Below are 22,333 nucleotides of genomic sequence, written 5' to 3'. Positions count from 1 at the left end.
ACCCAACAATGATCTCTCCTGCCACCATGTCCAGGTTTCCAATGTGACCTCCTGTCTGAATCTCTGACCATCACAACCACCCCATCCCCTTGACTACATACAATTGTCACTAGTATTCACAATTATTTTCCTGATTTTTGAGTTCACAAACACCAACGCCACACCTCAGTGATGTGTCCTAAATTCAGATCTATTTTCTTGGCTAATTCCATAAAAATGGAAAACATACATATGGCCAGTGTTAATAGTGTGGTCTGAGGGCCCATGGATGACCGTGGGAGGATGCTAAAAACAACGTTCAGGAGACACAGTCTGTTCTAGCAGAGAAACTTTGCAGGAGATTGAGTTGGGTGGACCTGGGAAGAGGATAAAACCAGGTCATGCCACTAAGATCCTCCTGAGCTCTGCTCTGGCCTTGCTGCACATCCTGGTGAGCCCAGATCCTGCAGGGCTTTGCCTGCACTGTGTGAGCAGGGGGCCGTCTGGGCAGCAGTGTGGCCAGGAAGCAGTGCCCTTGCAGGAGAAAAGGAAGGACGGCCGAGGATCAGGGAGACGGGACAGTGGTGTGCCGAGGACATTTGGTGGGGAAGATGAGACTAGGTTACAGGGCGGAAAGTGAGGAGTGGGAAGGAGGTGGGCATCAGAACAAAGCGATAAGACAGCTTCACATCCTCTTGGAGTGGTGTCTCCACACGGAAGGATTTCAGAACCTAGGACAGAAGTGTGGATTATATCTGGGCTCTTCAGCAGGGCCAGGGTCCTACCTAGCCTGCTGCAGCACCTAAGTGCGGCCACCAGACTGTGGAGAAAGAGCAGCCTGTACTCCCATGCAGACCAACCCACTCTGCAAGACCCTCCCTGCCAGGCACTGCCCTATTTTTCAGGGCCCCACCTTGTCCAGCTCAGGGCACATTCTGCAAGACCACAGCCCACCTACCACGTGGGCTCTGCACTACTATGGAAGGACCCACCCAGCACAAGCCTTTCCCTACTCTGTAAGGCTCCCCTCACCGATGCCATGCCAAACCTCTACCAAGGCCTACCCCCTTCCCCAGACCCACCACAGTCACCTTGGCCAGGGTCCCACCCCATCCCGGGGCCCTGCCCAGGCTCTCTCACATGATGCAGAAACAGTAGCATCTCCACCTCTGCTAGACGCCTCCCCAGACACTGGCGCACCCCAAAGCCAAAAGCCAGATGGTGGAAGGTCTGCCTGTTGTCCAGCCAGCGTTGAGGGTTATATTTCTCTGGACTTAGGAACACTTCGGGGTTTCGGCCCATTGAGTACAGATACAAATGGACCAAGGTCTGCAGACAGGTGCAGAGAGGGGTGTCAACTGCCTGAGGAGCAACTTGCAAATGGCTTCAGCTGTGAACCATGGGCACTTACTCACCCCAGCTGGGATGTGGTAGTTCTGAAGCACCAAGTCTGAGCTCAGTATTCTCTCCAAAAAAATACCAACAGGGTACAGCCTGCGGATGAGAGACCAGAAGAGATGCCCCAGCTGTGACAAATCTCCAATCTCCTCTGCAGCCTTCTTACACAGGACCACCAGAAGAAAAATTAGCCCGCATCTTGACAGTGGGCTTCCATGTATCTGCTGAGCTCAGCCAGAACTCCTTCTGCATGGTAGTGCAGGGCAAGGAGATCATGGAGAATGGCCACAGGACTTTGAAGTGGGATCCCAGAGGAGGAGGGCTGCACCCGCACCACAAGGGAGTGAAGAAGAGCCGAGTGACAGCGAGTTCCCAGGAGAAGCTACTCATAGCTCCGTCTCTGTCCTCAAGTCCCTTAGACAGAGGGGAAAGGGACTAGGGATGGCTGAGCTGACACCTACCTCAGGGTCTCCTTGAGTGCTGCCCTCAGCAGGGGCAATTCCGTAGTGGCCCTCTGGGGATCCCCAGAGATGCTGGCCTCAGCAGCTAGGCTTTCCTGGTGCAGGGCCTGCTGCGTGGTGGGGTTCCTGGACAACTCAAACAGTGTCATCATCAAGGGGAAGGCAGTCTGTAGGAGGCAGAGGGCAAGGCTCAGACCATGCACTGCCATGCCCTCCATCCAGGGCAGCCCTCCCACAAGCATACCCAGAAGGACAGGCCTGGCAGTCCAGGCTTCAGGTTTCTGATGCCTACCTGGACCTATTCATTCTTTGATTATTCAGAGGAAGGCCTCTCTATCCCAGCCCAGTACTCCCCCTATGTCACTGCAGGCTCTGCTACCCACATCCTGCTTGGGGCCTCAGCAGGTAGCCTCTAGCATTTGGTGGGGCTCTGGAGCTCACATCCATCAGCTTCCAATTCTTTTTTAGCCTGACTGTCCAAAAAATTTAATGCATCAACCTGAACCAGCCCTGCCACTCCTAACCTCAGATACCAAACATTTCTCCCTGCTGGTTATTTCTGTGCTCCCTGTGCTCATCTGAGATCAGAGTCCCAGATGTCCAGAGTAGTTCATTTCCTGGCAGAAGTCACAGAAATGACCTCCTAAGCGTGTCCTTGATACCCTAGAACTTCTGTGCATGTTTCACTCCCTGCAGAGTGGTCAAAGGAGGCACTCTGAGCTCATGCACCCGTGGCTGGTTCCCTCTCCCATGGTATGAAGGCCCAGGACTGGGGTCCCTGATCCTGGGTGATTATGCACAGGAGACCCACTGGAAATCATGGCGGGCTTTATTCACAGTGATAGGCGGGTGTTGAGCTGACCGTGTCCACACTTCCTGCTGTGAGTTCAATACCGTTGGCCTTGATAGCTTTTACTGGCAAGTCCCCCTGCAACAGTAGATCTGTCATGATGCCGCTGTAGTACTGAGGGTAATTGTGAATAAACTTCTGATAAGTCTTCTGGATCCAACTTTCAGCTGCAAGAGAGGAAGGAAAGATATTCAGATCCCAGAGATGGGAGCACCTCTTCATTCTCCTATTCCTCCCCACCTGCCCACAACACCTCCAAATCTCTGTGCTTCAACTATTATCTCCAGCTAGGTCAGTCCTAGTCTCCTGCTAACATCCTAGCAAGACCAGAGATTACCATTATCCTGTTATCTGACCTCCCTGTGGCTCAGGTAGAGTGGTTGATGCATATGAAAGTAGGTGACTGTCTTGCTCCTGAGACTCACCATAATCAGAGATGGTGTCCCAGGCCTCAAAGTGCTCCTTCCACACCTGGCTGCTCATCCAGCGGGACAGAGTTTTGGGCAGAAATATGAGCTGTCCAGTAGATTTGAGCATGGCATGCAGGGCATGGGTGAACTTCAGGCTGTCAGAGCTTGGGTTACATCCAAAGAGGCCCAGCCGCTCTCCAAAAAGTACAAAGTTGCTGGCTGCAGAAAGAATGGCATTGATGGCTAAAGAAAGTCCTGACCTCAGGGCACCATTCCAGCTCTCTCTGCCCCATTGCTCGCCACCTCCACCTGCCCTGGGGTTGGGAACAATCTGGAACCCACCTTCTGTGATATAGTTAAAGATGCTGGGCTGGATGTCCAGTGTCAGGCTCCCCCGGGCATTCTGTAGCACTTTCTTCTTCAGGGTCTCTGAGAAGTCTCTTGCCACTGTGTCCACCATGGGGAGAAACTTTCGCATTGCCTCCATGGACAGCACATTTGGGTTTAGCCGCAGTCGGTTGTAGCGCCATTCAGGCCCGTTCCTGCAGGATAGAGCAGAGCTGGACTCAAACCTAGCCCCTCCTTCCCCGTCACTAAAAGGAAAAAGGAGATGGGAGATGAATGTGTCCGTGGAGGTAGGCTGCTGGGGGTCCTGCTCCACCCCTTTCTCTCAGAGTGGCCTTCATGTGCTGGGATAATGGTCACTGAAGACTAAATGGGAACAAGACACCAGATTCTACTTGAAAATGCTATGACAATTAAGTGCTTTCACTCCTGTCAGTTCACAAGCCCTATACCCTCCTCACAAATGTCTTTTGCCAGCCCTGCGCAGGGAGGGAGGCTTTATCTCATAGAGAGGAAGTTGACCCTCTGTCAAGCTTTACTCACCTGGCCGATACCATGCCCTAAAGGGAAGGGTGGCTGACGTCCCACCTCCTCGTTCTTCCCTGTGGAACATGCTCCTCCAAATCAGTAACATCTTCCTGTCCTCAACAAAGTCCTCATCTTGTGTAGGGCAGGATCAGAACCTCAGCTCTTAAAAGCTCTCAAAACATCAAAGTTCTTACCATATCCTCAAGCAACTGGCCAGAGAACATGAGGGCCTGGCAGAGGCCTTCCAGGCAATGATGGCCAAGAATTTGCACTCTGAGCCACACTCATGTAAGCACGCCTGCCTGCTTCTATGGATGATGCCTGAAACTGTACAGAATGATCACACCCCCCTGGACACATCTGTGTCCAAGCAGAACATGTGTACACATGTTCTAGCCACATGTATGCACACAGTACACATTTATGAAGACACACACAATACTCAGACAAAGGCAAATGCAAAGTATGTATGGACTCAGATGCAAGACACGTTCACACACATGCGCACACTAACTGATTTCTTCACATTCACATGCCCACCCTTCTCCCTGGCCTGCCTTTTGGCCTTCCATCCCTGCCAGCTGCATCTCATATTAAAGCTGTGCTCAAGAGACCTAGTCCCTTAAATCCTGCTATCCCAAGAAAATTTACTCCTTGACAGTAGTGTGACCACCCATAGCCTGACTTTTCTTTTTGAAACCTCCTGCCCCCTAATGACAACCTCTTTCCTGCTGCTCTGCCACAAGCACCACCTTCTCCCTGCTTACCTACCCAAGCATCCCCGCTTTCCACATGAAGGATCCAGGTCCTACTGCCACTAGCTCACTTAGAGCTTTGCTCCTGAGCACAAAGAGCCATTCAACACCTGCATCCCCATCATCCTTATCACCAGGACTCTCTCCTAAAGAGTAAAGGGTGCCTTATCTCTTGCAGGGCACCAGTCAGAGGGTGGCTGCAGCCTCGTGGACATCAAGCTCTGGAATATGCTGGGTGTGGCCCTAGTCCAATGCCTCCCTATCTCAGGGCCATTTCTCTGAGCCACAGGAAGGGGAACCACCCACCTGTAAGAGAGAATGTCAGCAAGGCTGTGAGGAGTGGGCGCCACCTCATGATGATGTCAGTGTCCCTCCTCTCCCCAGGAAGGAGCATTTCTCTACCACTTCATTGCTTGCTCCTCCACCCCCAGGAAGTCCTCAGGATGGCACCCATCTTTCCTTGGCAGTCACCGTGTCTCCACCAACCGCTACATGGCCCAGAGTTGTGTGCCTTTGGGTCTGCTCCTTCCTGCCTCTTCTCTCTGTCTGGGCTGCCAATCCCACCTCCCTCTTCATCCCCACTGGCTCCTCACAGCAAGAACACGCCACGCTTCTGCCCTCGGTGCTCTCTGTAGGCCAACCAGGGCTCCGGGTGCATGCGGTAGGGATACAGGTCCTCAGCCTGGTGCAGCCGCTCAGCATCCTCTGGCAGCATCACACAGATTATCTGTCTTCTTCCCAAGTCGTACCTGTGGGACAATGCACAATAATCAGTTGGGCCACATCTTGTCCTTCCTGTGGCTTCCTCACAGCCAATGCAGCTGAGTCCTGTCAAACCTTTCCCTTCTCCTTGACTTGATTTCGCCCCTGAGAAAGCCCCTTCTCTGTACCCCTGAGCCTCGCCCGATTCAGTGTTTCTGCATTCTGTCCTCTGCACGGTGAGCCCCACTTTGGTCTGTCCTCACGAACAGCCATGGTTTCCACGGCAAGCCCTCAAGCCAGCAGCCCACAGTGCTCCTGCCTTGCTTTCCTGAGGGCAGAGAACTAGGACCCATGGGGCTATGCTGGTACCATGTGCCTGGCAAGGGCCTGGCCTCTGGCAGGACAAGAGGCTATGGGCATCCTTGGGAGAGGGCTACAGAGGAGGCTACCTAAATATGGGCCCCATCTCCTGGAAGATCCGATGCATTTCCAGGTGAATGTCCTCAATGCCCTGATCCTTCCAGATCTGCAGCACCCTCAGCCACTTGTTGCCCGGGTACTGGGGTACAGCTTCAAAGGGCAGCACTGTGGCCTTGGGGCCCATAGCGGCTCCTGTGCCCAGTGCCCTGGACCCTCTCAGGCACAGCCAGGACCCTGCCAGCCACACGTCTGCCTTCACCCTGAATGCCATTCCCATGCTCCCTCCAACCTCATGCAGCCAGGGTTTTATATTTCTCCTGGAGGCCTGCACTGGCTACTGATCACGTCATGGGAAGAATTGTCCCTGGACCTTGCTGAAATATCTGGGGCACTATTGCGGGCAGTCCCATCTCTGCAAGGCTGCTGATGGGCAGGAGCGGAGGCCAGGAGCTGAGTCTTGGGTGGGGTCCAAAGCGGCCAGGGGATGTGCAGAGGCCTTTCTCTCTTCTGTATCCGTGGCGGTACAGGATGGATCCAGCCTCTATCTTTGCAATAGATTAAAGGAGACCTTGGATTCTTTTTATAGATGTTATCATTTCTGTCAAATGCTTTTGAAAAAATAAATCTGAAAACTTCAAAATGCATTAAAGCATAATAATTCCTCTTTGACAGGCTTAAGTTATCCAATTATTAAACAAGGGGAAGTTGGAATATTTATGGCATCGTAGTAAAATTTCCACAGCCCATTCTCTTACACTGGCTGTTCAGTCTCATTAGTTTTCCTGCTTCTGGCAGCTATGTTTTCCAGGGGCCCGGCGGCCCAGCACTACACAGGCACTCACTCTGCTCTGATAGGTCTTTCTTTCAGCACAGCAGTCTTCGTTTTCCATTCCCCTCTTCACATATCTCACAGGGCTTCTAGAATTCTGAGCGCCTGTGCCTGCTTTCTTGCCCACAATGACAATCCACTCACAAGAATTTCCAACATAAGAGTGAGAACTTCATTGCTCCAAATCCCAGTTTACTCACTCCTTCATGAATTCTTTCACTAATTTAACAAATAATTGATTATTTTATGTGTCAGTGTCCATTCACAGTATGGGCAATGTCTCTGGGAAAAATACACAAGCGCTCTGCTTCGTGGGGTTTATAATGCCATGATTCCATGTGGAGAAGTTTGATGTTGCAAGGACATTACTCAATAGCAGTATTTCTTGGTGCTATGAGAGCCTATCAAAGGAGAATGCACTTTCAGAATTTATTCTGAGAACAGTTTTCCTGTGTAGAGACTTTAAAAGGAAGAACAGAGAACTCCCACATGCCCTTCCCTCCCACACACAACCCGGCTATCCATATTCTACCCCACAGTTGCACATTTGCTTCAGTTGATGACCTCACACTGGCAGTAATTATCAGGCAACATTCTTAGTTTGCACGGGGTTTTTTTCTTGGTGTTGCACATTCTGGGGGCTTCGCTAAAGTGGAATGGCCGGTCCGCACCTTTAGAGTGCTATACAGAACGGTTTCATTGCCTTAAACATCCTCCTTGCTCTGCCTCTCCTCCTCCACCAATTCCTGGCACTGATTGTTTACTCTCCCCTCACTTAGTTTCCAGAATGTAATAGACTTGGATTCACACAGTTTGTAGCCTTTTCAGATTGGTTTCTTTTGCTTAATAATTCAGACTTAAGCTACTTTCATATCATTAAGCTACTTTCATGATCTGACAGTTCATTTCCTTTTCCCTTCTCTGCATAGGCCACACTTTGTTTATTTACCCACCTACTGAAAGACACCATGATTTCCTCCAAGCTTGAGCAACTGTGAATAAAGCTGCTACCATGCTTGGGTGAATATTAGTATTCGCCTCACGTGCGCACATACGAAAGGATGCAGTCGCCGGTTTGTATAATAAGTGAGTGTTTACTTTTGCCTTGCAAAGTGGCTATAGCATTTTGCATTCCCACCAGCAACAAATGGGATGGATATTCTGAGCTGCAGAGTTTTGACAATATATGGTGGTGTCAGTATAGGATTTTTGCCATTCTGCTAGGTGTGTAATAGTATGTGATTACTGTTTTCTTTTGAAATACACAAATAACACATGGTGTTGAACATTGTTTCATCATTTATTTTCCATCTATAGGTCACCTTCAATGAGAGATCTGTTCAAATCATTTGCCATTTGTATGTAATCAGGTGTTCCTTTTCTTCTAAAGAGTTCTTTGTATATTTTGTTCACCAGTATTTTATCTAATGTCTTTTGCAAACATTTTCTCCCACTTCCATTTCTGGAGTATATTCTCATTCACTCTGTTGACAGTATCTTTTACGGTGCGGAAGTTTCTAATTTCTATGAACTCATGCTCATCAATTCTTTCATGGTTTGTGCCTTTGGTGGTATACCGAAATATTTATCACCCGACCCAAAGCCTTGCAGAGTCTCTCTTTTGAAGTTCTCTGGATTTATAGTGTTGAATCTTTTTTTGTTTGTTTGTTTTTGTTTTTCTTCCGGTACCAGGAATCAAACTCACGACCTTGTGCTTGCCAGGCAGGCACTTTTGCCACTGAACTAAATCCCCAGCCCCTATAGTGTTGAATCTTATATTTAGAGCTACAGTCCAGCTTGAATTAATTTTTCTGAAGGATGTAGGTTCATTGTGTTCATTGTTTTTCATTTTGACATGAGGCTGTCCAGCAGTTCCAGCAACACTCGTTGGGAAGACTTCTTCTTTCCTTTGAGCTGCCTCTGCTCCTTTCTCCAGGCCAGGTGACATATTTGTATTAGGGTATGTGAGAGCCCTCTATTCCATTCCAGCTATCTATTAGTCTGTTCTTGCACAAGTACCGTACCATCTCTATTACTATAACTTCATAGCAAATCTTGATGGTAGGTGATGTTGGCTCTCTGACTTCGTTCCCTTTCAATACTATGTTGGTAATTCTGAATTTTTTTTTTTTGGCCATTCCTTGTAAACACTAGGATCAGAATCCTGATGCCCGCAATATCACTTCCTGACATTTTGATGGAATTGCTTTGAATCTATAAATAACCTTGGGGAAAAACGGAATTGTAACAATATTGAGTCTTCCTAAGAACATAGATAATCTCCCCATTTATTCAGTGCTTTTTTTATTTCTTTCATTTGATGCTTATAATATTCTTCATAAAGATGGAACACACATTTTGTTTTATATGCCTTGGCATTTCATTTTTATGGTTACCCATGTATGTAGTATCATGTTTTAAATGTCCAATTCTGCTTGTTTGTTGTTGATACACAGACAAGTGATTTGCTTTTGTAAGTTAACCTTGTGTGTTGCACTTTGGTATAATTGCTTTCTAGTTTTAGAAGCATTTTATTTTATTCTTTCAGATCTTCTTTAATAAAATTTATATCACCTATGCACAAAGATTTATGTCTTTCCCCAAATCTATAATCTTTTACTCCATTTTCTTTTCGTATTGCATTTGTCATGCTTTCTAGTATAATGTTGATAAGTAGTGGTGGGAAGGGCCTTTCTTGCTTAGTACCTGCCCTTAGCAGCAAACATTCTAATTACACCATTCAGTGTCAGCTGTGTACTTCTGTAGATGTTCTTTACCAAGTTAAGGAAATGCTCCCTGTACTTTTAGCTTGCTGCAACTTTTTATCATGAGTATGTGTTGCATTTCGTCAAGTATTTTTTTGGAAGGAATTGATACTGTATTAATTTTTTCCCCTTTTGGCTGTTGATGAAATGAATGGTATTCATTGATTTTTAAATACCAAACCTGCCTTCCATAAACTGCAGTAAATCCCAATTAGTTGTGCTGTACAATTCTGTTTATGCATTGCTCAATTCAATTTGTTAACACTTTAGGATGTCTGCATCTCTGTTCCTAAGAGAAACTATTCTGTAGTGTTTTTCCTAGTAAATTCTGGTTTTGGTTTTGCTGTTTGAGTAATGTTATCTCCATAGAATAAATTCGGAAGTATTTTCTGTGCTTTTCTCTTCTGGAAAGAGACTGTAGAATATTGGAATGATTGCTTGATGTTTGAAAGAATTCAGTAGTGAGTTCACATGAACCTTGTGATTTTTCTGTTGGAAGATTAATAGCTCAATAACTTTAATAGATATAGGCCTATTTCAATAATTTATGTCCTCCTATGTGAAAATGGGCAAATTTAAACTTTCAAAGAATTGGTCCATTTCATCCAGAATTGCAAATTTGTGGACATGGTGTTGCTCACAGTATTCCTTTATTGTTCTTTTAATATCTATGAGACATGATGTAAATAATTTGAGTCTTCTCTCTTTGCTCTTAGAAAGCTTTAGTAGAATCTTACCAATTATGTTGATCCTTTCACAGAAGTAGCTAGCTTTGGCATTTTCTTATTTTCAATTTCATTCAGTTTTTCTGTAACTTCATTATTTTTCTTCCAGTTACTTTGGAATTAATTTGATATTCTTTTTCTATTTGCCAAGGAAGAAACTTAAGTTATTGGTTTTAGATATTTCTTCATTCCTAACACATGTATCTGTGCTATAATTTTCCTTCAAAGCAATAATTGTGCTCTCTCTTGAATTTTTAGATAAGTTCTATTTTAATTTTCATTTAGTTCAAGCTATTTTAAAATTATTTCTGAGATTTCTTCTCTGATTATTTAGGAGTTTGGTCTTTAATGTCTGTGACTGGGTCTGGAATGTCCACAATGGCCCATGTGTTCAAGGCTTGGTCTCCAGTTTTGTGCTATTGAGAGGTGGTAGAACCTCTAAAAGTTGGGGCTCTGTAGGAGATTTTAGGGCATTGGGGGTATGCCCTTCCAGAGGACTTTGGGACCCTCTTCTCTCTCTCTTTCTTTTTTTGCCTCCCAGACATGATGTGAGTGATTTTGCTCCACTGTGTACTCCCCACCATGATGTGGTGCCTCACCATAAGGCCAAAAACTGTAGGATCAACCAGCCATGGACTGGAAACTCTAATACTAGAAGCCAAGAAAATCTTTTCTCTTTAAGTTGATTCATCACAGATATTCCTTATAGTGATGAGAAGCCAACTGACACACCAAGCATTTTTAGAATTCCCACCTGTCTGTTACTGAGTTCTAGTTTAATTCCATTATTGTCTGACAGTATACTTTATATGATTTCTATTCTTCCAAACTTATTGCTTCTTGGCATTTTGGCTAAGATCAAGTGTAGTCTATTCTTCCAAACTTGATAAGGGGTACCTTATGGTTCAGAATGAGATCTGCCTTGATGAATGCTCCTGGAACTAACATGTACTGTGTAGTTCTTTCATGAAATAGTATGTAGATTATAATTTTATCAAATTCTTTGATGGTGCTATTGAATTTGACTATGCCTTTACTGGTGTGCTGCTTCCTTAGTCTGTCTATTTCTGATGGAAATGTCTTAAAATCTATAACTGTGATGATAAATTCATCCTTTTGTCCTTATAGGTCTATCATGTCTAACTTTTTTATTTTGATACTCTATGGTCAACATCTATTTCAAGTTCTCAGCTGCTAATTGTATCTCCCTGCTGTATTTGATTTTGGTTCTGGTGTCTCTTCTACCTCTTCAAACTATTTATTTTTTTGCCTTTTAGTGTGTGTGCAACATTTGTTTACTTGTTTGCTTGCCTGTTTACTTTTTGACACTGGGGTAGGCACGTTTAATGTCTTTTCAGAGAATTCATCCTTGCATTGTTTATAATGCCCTTTTTCATTCCTTGTAATTTTCCTTGGTCTGAAAATTGCTATGTTGAAATTAATATACCCCCCAAAAGAAATTACTATACCCATTTTAACTTTCTGGTTATCAGTTAGCATGGTGTATCTTTCTCACCCTTTTCCTTTTAACCTGTGTGTATCTTTCTAGTTAAAGTGGGTTTCAGACTAATGGGTCTTGTTTTCTGACCTACTCTGAAAAAATCACTTTCAATGGGTATATTTAGATCATTGATCTTAACGAAATTTTTGGTACAGTTTGGATTAACATCTACTATATTCATTACTATTTTCAGCTCCTTCCCATCTCCTTTGTTCTCATTTGTATTCATCTTCTTTTTTTTTTGACTTTTTTGCCTGTTGTGGTTTTGAGTACTTTATATAATTTTATGTTTTGACATTTCTTAACATATCAGTCATGCTTTTTAATCATTTAACCTTTTTTTTGGTAACAGGAATTGAACTCAGGACCTTGCACTTGCCAGGGAGGTGCTTGTGCCACTGAGCTATATTGCCGGTCTCAATTAATCTTTTTAAATCGTTTCCCTGGAGGTCATTACAAGTACTCTAAGTACTCTTTCAAGTAATGTTGTATCACTTCATGAGTAGTGCATGTACCTTATCCTAAAACCTTTCTTCTAACCCCTCCTTCTGATCTTTTGCATTGTTTCTGTATTCACTTTACTCTTCAATAACATAACATCAAAAATATTATCGCTCTTACTCTTTTGAGCAAAATATTAGAACACTGAATAATAGAAAAAATTCAGCATTTTACCTTTATTTATTTCTTCTGTGATCTTCCTTTCTTTATGAAGATTAGAGTTTCTAACCTATTTCATGTCTGTCTTTTCTGAAAAATTTCTTTTAACATTTCTGACAAGGTACCTCTATTGCCAACAAATTCCCTGCAATGTTGGTTAACTGAGAGAGACTTCATTTCTCCCTCAGGTTTAAAGGGAAATTTCACAGAATACCATATCCAAGTAGGTGGAGTGATATTCTTTGAACATTTTAATCATTTTACTATAATCCTCAACTTGCCTGCATGATTTCTTAGAAGTCACCTATAATCCTTACCTTTGTTCCTCAATAGGTAAGATATTCTTTCTCTGATTTCTTTCTTTGCCTGTGATTTCTCAGCAGTTAGAACATGATATGCCGATGGGTAGTGTTTTGTTTTGTTAGTATTTATCGTGCTTGGTGTTCTCTGAGCTTCCAGAATGTGTGTCTTGGTGTCTGAAATTAATTAGTATTCATTCAAGCTTCTATTGATACATCTTCAAACTCCAGCATTCTTTCTTCAACCATGTCCAGTCTAACAGAGACCAGAAGAGGCATTCTCCATTCTTGTTACAGTGTTTTGATCTCTATCATTTCTTTCTTATTTGTTCTTACAACACCACCCTCTCAGTTTACATGACCTATATGTGCTTTTATGTTATATACTTTTCCCGCTACAGCCCTTAACACACAAATAAAAGCTATTTCAAGTTCTCAGCTGCTAATTGTGTCTTCTGCTCTATTTGATTTTGGTTTTGGTGTCTCTTCTACCTCTTCAAACTATTTTTTTTTTTTCCCTTTAGTATGTGTGCAACATTTGTTTACTTGCTTGCCTGTTTACTTTTTGATGCTGGGGGTTGAATCAAGACCTTAGCTTCATGCTACGCCTCCAACTATTTGTGTTTTATTTGGAGACAGGGTATCACTAAGTGATTAAGTGTCCAGGATGGGCTCAAACTTAAGACTCTCCAGGCTTAGCCTCCCAGAGCACTGGGATTACAGGCATTTGCCACCATACCCACCACCTTGTCGCTTCTTCCTGAAGGGCAGGTGGTGTCCTGCCTAAAGGTGTAAGAGCAGAAATTCCCCTGGCACAAATTGGGCTGTATTCCACAAGAGACCCAAGTCTATTGAGAACAAAACCAGAGTTTAATTTGAGGCTAGCCACCCTCACTTCCCTTGCCAATCTGGAAACGGGCCAATGGCCAACTTTGTTTCACTTTATATACATGTTGGTTTCCATTGGTAACAGATTGGGATGTTACATTGTAGGGGACAATGACTCTTAGCATATCATTTTAAGATAGAATAATTCTAGTCTTAATGCAAGCCTCAAAATGTGTCTTGAGAAACATCCCGGAAGGGTTGTAAAGAGTTAACTTTGCAGTCCTGACTTAGCCCTGGAATACTTCTCCAAAGACAAAGAACACCAGGGCCCAGATAACCACCTATGACCCTGCCTGGGTTGTTTCATCCCTTCCATGGCCCTAGATAAACACTGTAACCATAAAGCAAATGTATGGCTATCTAAAGGGGGACATATAGAACAGAGTACAGAAAGTATATATCATTGTGTTGGGCTCATGACCAGAGCCTGACCCGGTTACATGGCACAAGGAAAACAACATGTGGCCAGGGCTACAACATTCATTTCTGTTACCATGGAAACCAAAAATATATATAACCTGGGAACAAAGACAGGTCCACGCCCACTTCCCTGACTTGCAAGTTGGGATGAGAGGTGACTGGTCTAAATTAAAACTTCATCTGTTCTCTTTGGTCTCTTGCGGAATACAGCCCGAATTTTTCCCGTAACAACATTTGCTGACCCCGGTGGGCATATGGTGTTTCTCTCATCCTGTTGGACCCCGGGTCAGTTGCAGGTCACATGTCTAACCATGATAGATGTTTCCCCATTACATTCCATTTGTCTCCTTTTTTACAACCTATGCATTCCTTTAGGGTTACAATGTTTACCTAGGGCCAGGAGATGGAACTGCCCAGGCAGGGTCACAGAGGGTTACCTAGGCCTAGGCCCCCCCTTATTTGGGGAGACATTCCTGGGCAACATTGACCTGGGGAATTAGCTCTTACACTGTCCCGGGAGGCGTCCCAAGGCACCATGTAGGCTTTTACCAAAACTTTTTTATCTAAAATAATATGCTAAGATTCATTGCCCCCTACATTGGGACGTGCTATAAATAGCGGTGGTAGCGTGTGGAAGAGGGAAAAGGTCTGTAGACTTATGACTCGGCCTCAGTCTTTCGGTCAGACCATTGCCACAACTGTGAACTTCACAAGTCTTCTTCATTTCCCCCCTCCCACATTTACTTGGGAGGGAAGGACTAGAAAGGGCTGGAATTGACGGCTGCCCTTCCCCCGGGGCAGGTTTAGCTCTGATAAAGCCCCACAACTCAGGCTCTGAGAAAACAGTAGATTCTCCTGAGGGCAGTTCTGTGAGGAAGAGCAGCTTGCTCTGGAGACCAGAAAGGCTACGTCCCCTGCCCGCTGCCTGAGGCAGAACAGACCTTTGCTCTCATCTTCACTGGGAGAGCCTGGTGGAGCTCACACAGGTGGGCAGTTCCCCTGCCATGGAGCCTCCAGAAAATCCTCAGTAACACCTCAGGGCTTCATTTCCTCGTGCTGCCTCCTATGGTAGTTTCTGCTTTGTGACAGGGCACGATGTCTGCATGTTTGCTGTTGCAGTTTGCTTGGTTGGTCCTTGTCTCCAGGCTTGCTTTGTGCTGGGTGCTCACAACCACTTGGCTCATCCTGAAGCCAGTTGTATGTGGTTCAGAGGCATCAGTCAGACAATGAGGAATATTCAGGGGCTCCCCACTTTCCCTGAGGGGGATGCAATCAGGGGCCTGCTCTCTTTAGAAGCCATGGGCAGTAGTAACCCTTGGGGGCTGATGTAAGATTCGAATTGGACCTGACTCTCCCAGCCCCAGTCTGCTTGCAGGCAGAAGTGCTGCTCTCTGCAGGGAATTCAGCTCAGTGCTGAGGCTTGTCATTGGCAAGCACAGGAAAGGAGCTAAGACAGGACAAGGAATGTTGCAGGTCCTGGGGACATCTGGAGATGCCCGAAAATTTACCTCAGATGCTTCGAGGACTATGCCAGCTGAGAGGCAAGACTGCCAGAGGACTTTGACCCCAGATGTTTATTGGGATCTTCCCACCTAATATCCCAGGCCTTCTCTCCATCCCTATAGGAGGGACACACTTCTCTTCCTTCAGGGCAGAGGGTCTTATCCCACTGTCTGCCTGCACCCAGCACAATAAATTCCATGCCATGCTGCCTTTACACAAGCCTGGTGGTCTCTGTTGGTTTTTCCCCTTCCCTTGTATGTTAGAGCTGATGCACCTCATCTCATGGGAGCCTATGACAGTTCCAAGAAATGGGCACTGGTCTCACTGTGCATTTTCAGAGGTAGAAATTGAGGCCAAGGGGGGTGGCGCTGGGGATTTAGCTCAGCGGCAAAACGCCTGCCTGGCAAGCGCAAGGTCGTGAGTTCCATTCCCAGTACCAGAGAAAAGCCAAAAAAAAAAAAAAAAAGAAACTGAGGCCAAGGGGTTCTGCCACCTACCTAAGGTCCTGCAAGTTCAGAGGTACCCCACAGCCCTGGTAAGCCAGATTTGGGTGTGGCATAAATGGCTGGCAAGTAGAAATTGCAATTGTGAGGTACATACATAAAAGTGCAAACTTACAAAAGTGCAGCTCGCAGAACCCTCCCAAGGTGAACGTGCCTGTTAAACCAGCATTTGATTTGGAAACACGACTGTAGCTGTGCCTCTTGCTCTCTTCCTAGCTTCTCCACTTCCTCCAACACGCACAGCTCCTATCATGAATTGTAGCGCCATACATTTATTTTCTTGCTCTTTTGGATTTTACATAAATGAAATTGTACAATATGTACTCATTTGTATTTGGCAAAATTTCCCTCAACACAGTTCTTTTTATTTTCTGGTGCATATTAGTAATACAGAGTAATGAGATGCATACTGTTATATTGTTACCTGCATAAAACTTGCTTTGATTATTTTTGTCTCGGTTATCCCTCTCCCATTGCCTCCCCATCCCCTCCCTCCAGACATCCATCAACAGATAAACTGGTAAGGAAAATGTGGTACATATATATAATGATTATTATTTAGCCATAAAGAAAAACAAAATCATTTCATTCCAAGGAAAATGGGTACGATTGCATACCAGCCTGTTAAACAAAATAAGCCTGACTCAGCAGAATGTTATTTTCTCTTATCTGAATCTAGAATGGGTCTTAGTTTTTTAGATGTGAGGGTTGTTATTGATAGATAAGGACATACTCCTGTGACTTTGTTAGTTTTTTTGTGTGTGTGTTTCATGTAACTTTTGTTGTTTTCTTCCTCTCTTGCTCATCTATGTGGTTTGAAGTTTTTCTGTAAGAAAGGGTTTGATTCTTTCCTCTTGTATCTTTTTTGCATGATTTCATCAAGGTTCTTATAATCCTTTCACCTTGAATTATATGATTCCCTTTAAGGATTTCTTACAAGGCCAGTCTGGTGGTGATAAATCCTCTTAATTTGTGTCTATCTTGAAAATATTTTATTTCTCCTTCATTTATAAAAGATTGTTTTGCTGGATATTTACCCTTGCCAGGCAGCTTTTTTTTTTCCTTCCAGAGCTTGGAATATGTCATTTCACTCTCTTCTTGCCTATTAAGTTTCTGCTGAAAGGACAGCTATTGACATAATTGGGGTCCTTATAGATAACTTGATTCTTTTTTTTTTTTTTTTTGTTTTTTTCCGGTACCAGGAACCGAACTCACGACCTTGCGCTTGCCAGGCAGGCGCTTTTGCCGCTGAGCTAAATCCCCAGCCCCGATAACTTGATTCTTTTCTCTTGTTTTTACAATTTGTCTTTTGTCTCGGGCTTTTGATACTTTCACTACAATATGCATCAGAAAGGATTTTCTTCTAATTGAAATTATTTCTAGTTCTTTAAGATTCCTGGACCCACCACTCCATATCTTTCCCAAGATATAGTAGTTTTCAGCTTTCATCTCACTAAATATATTTTCCATGCCTTTTCCCTTCTCTTTTCCTGGCAAAATTCATAGTGCAAATATTTGATTAATAGCATTTCATACAACTTGTACTTTCTTCTTAATTAAAGTTTTTTTTTTCCTTTTAATTTCACTGGATTATTTCAAAAGAGCTATCTTCAAGTTCAGAAATTCTCTCTTCTGTTTTGATCTAATCTGTTGTGGAGGCTCTCAAACGTCATACGTGTCTCGTTTATTGAGTTCACCAGCTCCAAGATTTCTGTTTGGTTCCTTTTTATGATCTCTGTTTCTATGCTGAATTCCTTGTCCAGCTCGTACATTATTTTCCTGATTTCACTGAACTCTCTGTAGTCTCTTGTATCTTATTGACTTTCCTTATAATCATTCCATTGAATTATTTTCAGGGAATTCATTTCCTATTTGTTGGGATTGGTTGCTGTGGAGGTACTGCATTTCTTTGGAAACATTGTATTACCTTGCTTTTTCATGCTTTTTGCATACATCATTGAAATTACACATCTGGTGGATCTGCTGTCTCTGCCCATTTTGCAAGGTGGCTTCTGTAGAGGACAACTTTCTCTTGGACATGTGTCCCAGGGTGTTAGTTGCATAGGCTGTGGTAGGCATAATAGTGTGGTTCTTCAGCTGTAATCAATGGTGGCGATGATATGTGTGTCTCCGTGGCCAGGCTATGGTTTATAGGATGGTTCTTCCAGCTGAAATGCGGCTTTCTCAGGTGGGACAGGTGCTCTAGTGGCCCTGGGTATGGCATCTGTGGCTGTAGCTGTGGGTGCACATCAATTTCTGTGGCGTGCATGCGCGTGGGAGCATTCTGGGGAGCCAGGCAGGTAAGGCAAGGCTGGTGTAGCAGAAGAGGTGAGAGAAGAAATACCTGCCAGTGTCTGAGGGCCATATAGAGGTCAGACCCATCTGATAGGTCTGGGAGGATTTGGAGGAACAGTGCTCTTGGCACTAGGGATAAGATTCTTATCAGTGTCCAGAATTGCTTGGGTGTCTCTTAGAGCCTCAGCAGGCCACTCCACTCAGTGCAGGCCATCTAGCTGTGTTCCAAGGCTGCAAGTCAATGGGCCATACCTCTGGGCAGCTTAATTTCTTTCTAACTCCTTCACCACTCACATCTTTGATTAGATTCTCAAGGCAATCTCTATTGAGAGTCCCCTGATTCCTAAGACAGACCTCAGACTAGGACTCCTGTAACAACAGGAAGAGGCTGAGACCCCATACCCCTTCAAGGCTACACCCCTAGTGGCTTAATTTGGGGGCCCTACCTCCTAAGTTTCCACCATCTCCTAGCAGTGCCAAGCTAGGGAGCAAGGCTTCAACGTGGGCTTCTGGGGGACATTCCAGATCCATACTACAGCTGCCATGGACCAAACTTTTTGGCAAAGTAAATGTCACACCAACCTGGCTGTGAAAGCCTTTTCTATATTTTCTACTCACCATCCCTCTCTTCTTCTAAGTTTTAGCTAGGGCTGGCTGAAAAGAATAACTTCCTATTGACTTTGAGTTTGATAACAAAAGTGTCTTTCTTGTGTGGTTACTCTACTTGTCAACTCATGTTTGGAAGCCTTTTCAGAAATGTTTTTTAAAGGTTATTTGCAGTGTTGTTTGTTTGCTGCCTTTTCCAATCCATGTGGTAAATAAAAACATTTTTATGTTGAACAGAGATATTTTTTATTGTTGCTGTGGGCTCAAAACTTTGAGCAAGACACAGGCTAAGGCAAGAGGACCCCAGATTTTAGCCCAACCTGGGCAATTTAGAAAGTCTCTGTCTCAAAATGGAAAACAAAAAAGGCCCAGGCAAATGGTCCAGCATGAAGGCGCTCAGTTCAAAACACAGAACCACAAGAAGAAAAAGTCGTGTATGATTGCATTAGCCTATGATCCCAGCAGAAGTTTGGGTTTCTGGGAGCACCTGTAATTTGCCAATCTGCCAGTGAAAGCTCTTTTTTCTATCTCTGATGGGATACCATAAGAACAACTCTTGAATGGATTTTACTGACTTTACTTCTTCTTCTTTTAATCCTAGTATAAGCAAAAAGAAAAAAGAAAAATAAGAAGAATCAGTAGATTCAGAGCAGAGGGAAAACATAGGCACAGCAAGCCTCTCCCCACCAGTGTCCCATGCGGTGCTCAACTGCTCTTCAGGATTTGTCCTTACATGAGAAGGGACTGTGATAGAGAGGGCAGCCTCCCAGTTAGGCATCCTCTTTGCCTATTGTAAAAGTTTGAATCACACTTTATTCCTTAATTATTTAGAAATAAAGACAACTGTATTGCCTATTGCATGGAGATTTCCTTGAGGTTGGTAGGGGCCCTAGACTGATCCTTCTTGCCCAGGGCCAACTCGTTTTGTCTTGAAAATTTTATCTCAGCAGCAGTGGTGATAATCCTAATGGCTTGTAATGACTTCTCCCATGCCCACCATTCAGAATATTTTCTTTTGCTCTTGGAAGAAGCTTAGAAACAAGGAGAAAAGGAAATAAAAGAGACAACTCATTTGCAAGCACATGTCACCAAGCCAAAATGAAACTGTAATAAGAGTGCTCACAAAAAAATTTTAATTAGATGTGCAGATAAAGCATAATACCAAACTGGCACACAGAACCAAGGGAGAATGAACCAGAAAAGACAAGATATCCCCCCAGGAGGAACACAAACTATGTAGAAATCAGAGAATTCAAAGCAGGATACTCCCCTCTACCAGACAGAGTTTGCAGGAAAGGATTTTACTGAACCAGGAGTAGGGGGTGGGGGGGGCAAGGTCCTTTAATTAGGGGGGCTGTATGTAAAACAGGTCTCATATACAGCCAGTAGGGAGCACCTACCAAAAAGAGGGGGACTCAGCCAGAGAGAAGATTGAGGAGAAAAGGGGTTTCCTGATTCCTTCCCCAAGTGGCCTTGTTTCAGGCTCATCACTGAACTAAATAACATATTAGTGGATTTGGAAATAGCAGAGTGTGGCAAGGGGGACACGACTGACACAAGAAACCACAGTGCAAGATATTCTTAAGGGCAAAATGAGGGTTGTGTAAGATATTTTGAAGCAATAATCCTTGACCATAATAATGAACAACAAGGGTGGTGTTAGCCCACGATTGAACAGAGAGTGCCTGGGCAGACATCTTCATAGAAGTGTCTAGAGGGGCCTTTGTACAAGGTCATAGCTCGAGTAGTCTCTCATGGCAGCTCTTGTTACCAGGAGCCAGCATGAGATATGTCCGTTGTGACATCCCAGCTTATGTTTTAGTTATGCATTTTGTAGTTCAGCCTTGATAAAAGTGACTGCATTTTGATTCTGATGGTTTGCAGAGGGAGAACAGCTGCTCTTTGTGGAGCACTGCCTCTAGGCCCTCCCGTCAAACACACTCCCAGCTCTGTGGGCTACCGCTGGCAGGGCAGAAAACTCCACAGCTCCTGGATGTCCTGTCGAGTGAGTCTCTGGGCACCCTATGCAAGACAAACCTGCCCAGAACTCCACCATGGGGACAAGGGCTGGACTATTTGGTGTGTTCCTGTGGCTGCTGTCAGCCTGCAGGAAGAGACTGCTCCTACTTCACTCTCAGGCTCCTCACCCACAGCCCCTGGGTCAGCAGAGTCCTCAGGAGGACTGGAGGGTGGGGGAATCCAGCTGGTGTGCTGTGTTTCCCCCTGCCTTGACCTCTTCACTAAGCCATGATGTGTGACATGTCGCCTGTGTGAGTCAGTGCCTCTTGTTGTCAGAGCTGACCTTTGCAGGGTGATGCAAGCCAAAGAGGTGGCTCATCCCTGGGAAGATGATAGCATCAGCCCAGGTACACTGGACGCAGCTTCTGCTTGATCCTGCCTGTGCACCCTCCCCATCCATCCTCCTGGTGGAGCCTGGTGTGTTCTGGAGAGTTCTCAGCCTGTGACCATGTCCCTGTCTTCCATGTCCCTCCTCAACCCACCCAGAGGAAGGCTGGGGATTCTTGTCAGTTTGATCTGGCCTTTTCTGTCCAGAGGGAACTGCAGGGCATAACTAAGACCTGAGCCACAGAAAACACCCCCAGTGCTACTCTGATCTCTGTGGCTTCCTAGATCCCTGGGTCAGAACCCTAGGAATCACTTCTCACACTGCCTCAGTCTGGTGCGGCACTGATGTCCTGGGGGCCTGGTCACCACCCCAGTCACCTGTAACCTAGGAAGGAAGAGGAAAGGGTATTCCTACTAGCTCAGGGCTAGAATGCAAGGCATAACTGACATAGGAGATTAGGGCATTGCAAAACTGGCTGGGGAAGTAGGCGTGACCTGTCAATTACAAGATTCCAGAATACATGTGCCGAGCAGCTCCCAAAGCCCTGCACATGGACTTCTCCCAAGAATTTGAGCAGATTTTCAATAAGATGGCCTGAACCTGATGTCATCCTGAGACATGCAATCCCAGCACTGCCTCTCAGGACCCATGTGTAGAAGTTCTCGCTGGTTTCCTTGAGATTTGGACAATATAAAAGGACACAGATGCCAAGAAGAGCTTTCTGTCATGGCTTTCCTCATGATAGCTGTTATGGTTTGTGTCTGCATGACTGCATTAGGCTTTTACAGTTTATGATTGATCCATGATCCAATGCTGGGATTATGGGTGTGAGTGCTACACACACCCCCGGGGCGGGTAGTTTTGCATATGTAAGGGAGAGAGAGAGGCTGCTTGCCACCACTCCTCCCTCTTGCTCTTGTTGCTTTTGCTGTCTTCTGCCGCCTGAACTGTGGCCCTCTGCCATGTGCCACTCTGCCTTAGAGCCAGTCAAGTATGGACTGAAACCTCCACAAACTGTAAGCTAAATAAACCTTTCCTTCCTTAATTTTGGGTCTCAGGTATTTTGTCTCAGCAACAAGAGAAAAGTAACCAAGACAATGGCTCACCCTGCATTCTCTGGGGTGTTCTTTAATATTGCTTTTTC

General features: G+C 44.9%; 1 protein-coding gene across 1 annotated transcript in view; it reads right to left on the bottom strand.

Moving 5' to 3' along the window:
- Nucleotides 1–338: 338 nt before the first annotated feature.
- LOC102024186 (cytochrome P450 11B2, mitochondrial-like) overlaps nt 339–22,333 on the bottom strand; it is a 35,039-nt gene continuing 13,044 nt past the window's right edge. Inside the window, exons 4-11 of the mRNA XM_013520011.1 lie at nt 5,320–5,475; nt 3,441–3,640; nt 3,114–3,317; nt 2,701–2,855; nt 1,839–2,005; nt 1,395–1,473; nt 1,120–1,308; nt 339–710 (exon numbers count right to left, since the gene is read on the bottom strand). Coding sequence (XP_013375465.1) covers nt 597–710; nt 1,120–1,308; nt 1,395–1,473; nt 1,839–2,005; nt 2,701–2,855; nt 3,114–3,317; nt 3,441–3,640; nt 5,320–5,475 — 1,264 coding nt within the window. The 3' untranslated portion in view covers nt 339–596. The remainder of the gene's footprint in view (nt 711–1,119; nt 1,309–1,394; nt 1,474–1,838; nt 2,006–2,700; nt 2,856–3,113; nt 3,318–3,440; nt 3,641–5,319; nt 5,476–22,333) is intronic.

The sequence above is a fragment of the Chinchilla lanigera genome, unplaced genomic scaffold (assembly GCF_000276665.1).
Source record: "Chinchilla lanigera isolate Chin_1 unplaced genomic scaffold, ChiLan1.0 scaffold00053, whole genome shotgun sequence".
Taxonomy (NCBI): Eukaryota; Metazoa; Chordata; class Mammalia; order Rodentia; family Chinchillidae; genus Chinchilla; species Chinchilla lanigera.
Note: the sequence above shows the minus strand (reverse complement) of the source record. Positions and strands in the feature narration are given on the sequence as shown.